This window comes from Amblyomma mixtum, chromosome 10 (assembly GCF_055824585.1).
Source record: "Amblyomma mixtum isolate Tamu chromosome 10, ASM5582458v1, whole genome shotgun sequence".
NCBI classification, from domain to species: Eukaryota; Metazoa; Arthropoda; class Arachnida; order Ixodida; family Ixodidae; genus Amblyomma; species Amblyomma mixtum.
The window spans coordinates 177,506,509-177,511,305 of NC_143021.1; the positions used below are offsets into that span (position 1 = coordinate 177,506,509).

Below are 4,797 nucleotides of genomic sequence, written 5' to 3' on the forward strand. Positions count from 1 at the left end.
TCGCAACAAGGCCGTCTGCAGGCGTGCATGCGCGCACACACAAACGCACAAACGTGCCTGTCTCTGTGCCAAAGGGGGGGGGGGGGGGGGGGGGGGGAGTTGGGGACGCGCTGCAAAACGGGCCGCAGGGATGCGTGTGGTCGCGCAGGGCTCCGCGCGCGGCCTCTCCTCTTTTGCCCTCTGGCTATTTCGCACGTCTTTGTGTTGCTCCCGCTGCATTCTACACAACCGCCTTCGCTGACGGAGCAGGGCGATAATTTTGAGAAAGACACAGTGTCTCTGGTGTTCGTCGATGGAGAGAGTTCTTTTGTGCCATGCCTAGGCCTCCCGTACACAGTCCTTCACAACCCCCTCTTCTTATAAAGAAATTTTCTATGAAAATTTTGTGATCACCGCACTTTCACAACCAACAGTACGTCGCAAAGTTCGCAACTCAGTCTTATGGCAGCAGTCACATTTCGAGTACGTCAATGCTGTTAAACATCGTCCTCGCGCACAAGCACTGGTTTCACAACACGGCACAATGTGGGCGGACCCTCAGTCCCCCCAGGCAGAGGAGTAAATTTCACACGGCGGACAATTCCGCCTTCTAAGTAAAACACGCAACCGCAGAAAAGTCATGAGTACAGTTAAAAGTAGACTATTTTCCCCATTCTCTCTCGTTTTTTTTCTTAAGTCCAGGCTATTAGCATACAAAACAAATGATCGCAGCAGCTCGTAGGATCATCTTAGATTCCGAAATGTATTACAAAGGTTATATGTGATTATGAAGGGTATATAGGCGGCCCGCGGCTTCTTAGAGCGTAGTTATGTGTTGGCAGGGGTATCCCCGAAGCGCGAGTCTCATCTTGATTGGCGAGCTCAAACAATACCTCCGGTGGGACGCTCTGCAAGCCATTTTCGGCGACATCGGTCGGGGGAGACCCGGAACTCTCCGTCAGGCGTGGTCGCGCCGAACTTCCTAGAGTGCTGGAGAAGGCCTCGGCACCTCCGGCATGACGCAACCTATTAACATGGACTATCTTTTCTTGTGCAGACTGCGTGTGGCGGATGCGAACGGTCACGTTAGACAGGCCCTCCACTATTCGGTACGGGCCGACCCACTGTGGCGACAGCTTTCTCGCAAGTCCCTTTGATGGGACCTCAGCGTGCAGATACACTCTATCGTCTACCTTGAAATCTGCCTCCCTGCTAGCATTTTCTAGACGCCTTACTCGTGACTCTGCGGCCGACCGGAGGGCCTCTCTTGCCGTCTTGTGCGCGTCACTCAGCCTTTGCGCAAGCTCAGCCTGGTAGTTGTCTAGGGTGCCATAGTGGCCTTTCGGTTCTTCATATGCTGCCCCGGGGAGCACTGGTTGCCTCCCGTAAAGTAGGAAGAAGGGGCTTTCCTGAGTTCCTTCGTGGACGGCAGAATTGTACGCTGATGTAGCGAACGGCAGCCAAAGATCCCAGTCGCGCTGATCTTTGTGTACATAGTGCGAAAGGATCTTAATCAGCGTTTGGTTCAACCTCTCCACGGCCCCGTTGCATTCAGGGTGGTAGGCTGTCGTCTGGAGCTTTTTGACACCCAGGAAGCGGTAAACACTCTGCATCAACTTTCCAGTGAAATTAGCTCCTTGGTCGGTGAGTAGCTGTGAAGGAACTCCGTGACGCAATACAACCCCCTCGACGAATGCCCTCGCAACAGTCTCAGCCTTTTGGTTTTCCAGAGCGAACGTTTCGGCATACCGCGTCAGGTGATCCACAAACACGAGAATGTAGCGCTTGCCGGACGTCGTACTCGGCAAAGGCCCTACGATATCCATGGCAGTCCTTTCGAACGGTCCGTTTACGTCCTGGAAAACCTGCAGTGGAGCGGGCTTCCTTCCTTTCGGGGTTTTTCGAAGCATGCAGGATTCGCAGTTCCTACAGTACTGAGCGATGTCCTTCCTCATGCCAGGCCAGAAGTACCCTTTGCTGACCCTCTGACGGGTTTTCCGGAAACCCAGGTGGCCCGCACTCGGTATGTCGTGATGCAGCCGCAGGATTTCCCCTCTCATAGACGATGGAACAACGCTCCGACCCGTGTCATGTTCCTTCTCCCTGAACTTTAGAATACCTTGCCGATCCAAAAAATATCGGCCAGCTTCCTTTCCCTCCGCGTTCTCACACTTGTTTACAATTTTTCTAATATATGGGTCCCTCCCCTGCTCGTCGTGTAGATGGGACCACTCCACAGAGGGCAAAAACTGGGTTACGCGGGTTACGGCAGAGCGACTGAGCGCATCAGCGTTCTGATTTGTCTTCCCCGGGCGATGAAGGACCTCAAAACTATATTCCTGTATCGCCGGCCTATCGCGCGCCCAGTTATCAATCGGGATATAAGCTCCGCCTACCCGAATCATGCCCTGGCTGAACAACATGTCGATCCGTTGATCTCTTAATATGTCTTGTCCGATGATGCCGGCTACAGGAAGCATGACACTGTCGTCGCACACATAAAATTTACTAATGAACGTGTGGCTGCCAAGTGCCAAAGGTATGCGATAGACGCCGAACGTGCCCATGCGGTCTCCAGTGATGCCGATAAGAGTTATCTGGCTCTCGCACCTTTCGAACACATTCTCCCAGTTCGAGTCTATACCTGTCAGTGCGCTGCGCTTTAATAGGCTGACCTTGGAACCTGTGTCCACGAGACACTTCACGGGTCTGCCTGCCACCTTGCACTCGATTATCGGGCTCGTCTCCCGGCATAGGTTCACTACTGCCTCGCACTGCCCCCGTTCATCCCGGTTGACGACGGAGGCCGTACTCAGTTTCCCTGCCCCGTTGCTGTGGTCTGGTCCTCGTCGCGACGGTTATTAAAGTGGGTTCCTGACCCTGGCCTGGACCAGCGGGGCGTCTGACGCGCCCGACAGAAGCGAGCGAAATGTCCCGGCCTGCCGCATGAAAAGCAAACGCCCAAGTTAGCGCGCTGGCGGGCCTCCCCATTCGGTTCAGTCTGGTTACGCATTCGGAGGCTTTCCTCTAGGAGTCTCTCTAGGCGTTCCAAGCGCATTCCGAGTCCGTCCTTCTCCTCCAAGTTTTCAAGCTGCCTGACAGTCGCAGCGCGTGTACGCAAAGTCTTCTCAATTTCCTCCTCCCTGGCTGCCACTTCCACAGCGTCGGAAAAGGTTTTGGGGTCCCGCGACAAAGCAAACCGCCGGACTGGGTCACGAAGGCCATTAAGAAATTGGGAAAGAAGCTGCTCATTTAGTATCTCATTCCTTACACTTTTCTTCGACGTGTCCTCGCCATCAATGTCCCTCAAGGTCTCCGCCCCGAGTCTCTTCAAACGGCTCGCGAAAGAGCGTGCATCCTCACTAGCGTTTTGGCGCGCATTTAAGAATTTTTCAACTTTTGTGCTCGCCGGTTCGTTGTCGAAACGCTTTAATGCGAGCGCTTTGAAAGATTTGTATGTGGCAGCGCTAGCCACCTCTTCATCCCTCCAGGCGAAATCCTGAGCCGCCGCGACCATTTTGCACCGCGCCATCCCAATCGTTTGTTTTTCCTGCCATCCTCCCATGTTGGCCACCTGTTCTAAAATTTGCAGGAAGTCCCTGATTTTGGGGCCCGTGTCGTCCCCTGTGAACATCGGAATCATACCGCCCAACATTAGCGCACTAGCTCCCAACGTTCCGTCGTGAGCATTCTGCGATTGCGGTAGCGACATGTTGGCCCCTTTCTCCTCCGGTACGAGGGTGAATGTCTCGCACCAAAACTTCAGCAAAATCCCACCGCTGCCACCACTTGTGACGTTCCCGCCTGTCGGGGGTCAGTCACAATGCAACACAGTTGTTTGTTGCTATCTACGGGTTCTGCTGAAGCGAGGAGAAATGAGCCAACACACAACGCCTCCGAATCAACCTAATTTATTCTCACTCTGCCTGAAGGTGAAACTGGGAGTTCCGCTCACCGCTGTCTTCCGCTCATCGCTGTCACCGCTGCCTCGCTCTCGGCTGCTCTGGCGGGGGTGGCGCTCAGCCTGGTGGCGGTCCCACGTTTCGGTGACTGTGACGGGTTGTGGCGTCAGGCTTCTTGGGCGTCTCAGCTGGCGGTACTCTGACGGGTGGTGGCGTCCGGCTTCTTGGGCGTCTCGGCTGGCGGTCCTCTGACGGGTTGTGGCGTCCGGCTTCTTGAGCGTCTCGGCTGGCGGTCAGTTTGCAACGGATGCCCTCGGGTCCGGCCTCACCGACTACAGACCAGCGCGATCTGCTTCCGTCCACCTCGCCCGTCTCTGCCCGTTCTCCCCTTCGTCTTTTCTCCCTTCTGTCTCCAACGCGTCTCTCTGAGGATTCCCTTTCTTTCTTTCGGTGTCCTCCTCGCCTCCTCTGCTGGGAGCCCTCTTGGTGCTAACTTGCCGGCCTCCCCCGCCACCTCGAGCCATTAGTAAGGCCGTCGTGCAGCAAGACAATGCAGGCCAGTGGGCCCGCGAATTCCGGGAAACTGTTTTTGCCGCGAGCGTCCCGGCCTACCCTCGGCGCCGCAGGGTGCCGGCCTCTTCGCGAACGCGGGGCTCATTGCTCAGCCGAAGACGCACTCCTCTCGAAGTTGACATATTTATGAGGGTCACGGCTGTCCTCTCTCTTCTCGCCGGAACCCGGGGTGGTCTCTTCCAAGAACCGCGGCTTGGACACGCGACCACGGCATTCGAAAACTTGGCCGTCAACGGACAAAGAGATTCCTCCTCTAGCAGCGGAAGAGAGCAGCTGCCCGGGGAGCCAGTCTGTACTTTCCAAGGAACTGGGGCCCTCTTTTCTTTTGGGTTAACTTCCCTTA

General features: G+C 55.5%; 1 protein-coding gene across 1 annotated transcript; it reads right to left on the reverse strand.

Annotated features, from left to right (window-relative positions):
- Positions 1-2,791: 2,791 nt before the first annotated feature.
- On the reverse strand, positions 2,792-4,269 carry LOC149327851 (uncharacterized). The gene has a single exon (XM_089564983.1). It carries the CDS (start codon positions 3,689-3,691, stop codon positions 2,792-2,794), a length of 900 nt encoding a protein of 299 aa, XP_089421109.1. The 5' UTR covers positions 3,692-4,269.
- Positions 4,270-4,797: the final 528 nt, after the last annotated feature.

Bases quoted from the DNA above. Each gene is read 5' to 3' on its own strand.
- LOC149327851 (XM_089564983.1), bottom strand. From the start codon at position 3,691: ATGTCGCTACCGCAATCGCAGAATGCTCACGACGGAACGTTGGGAGCT.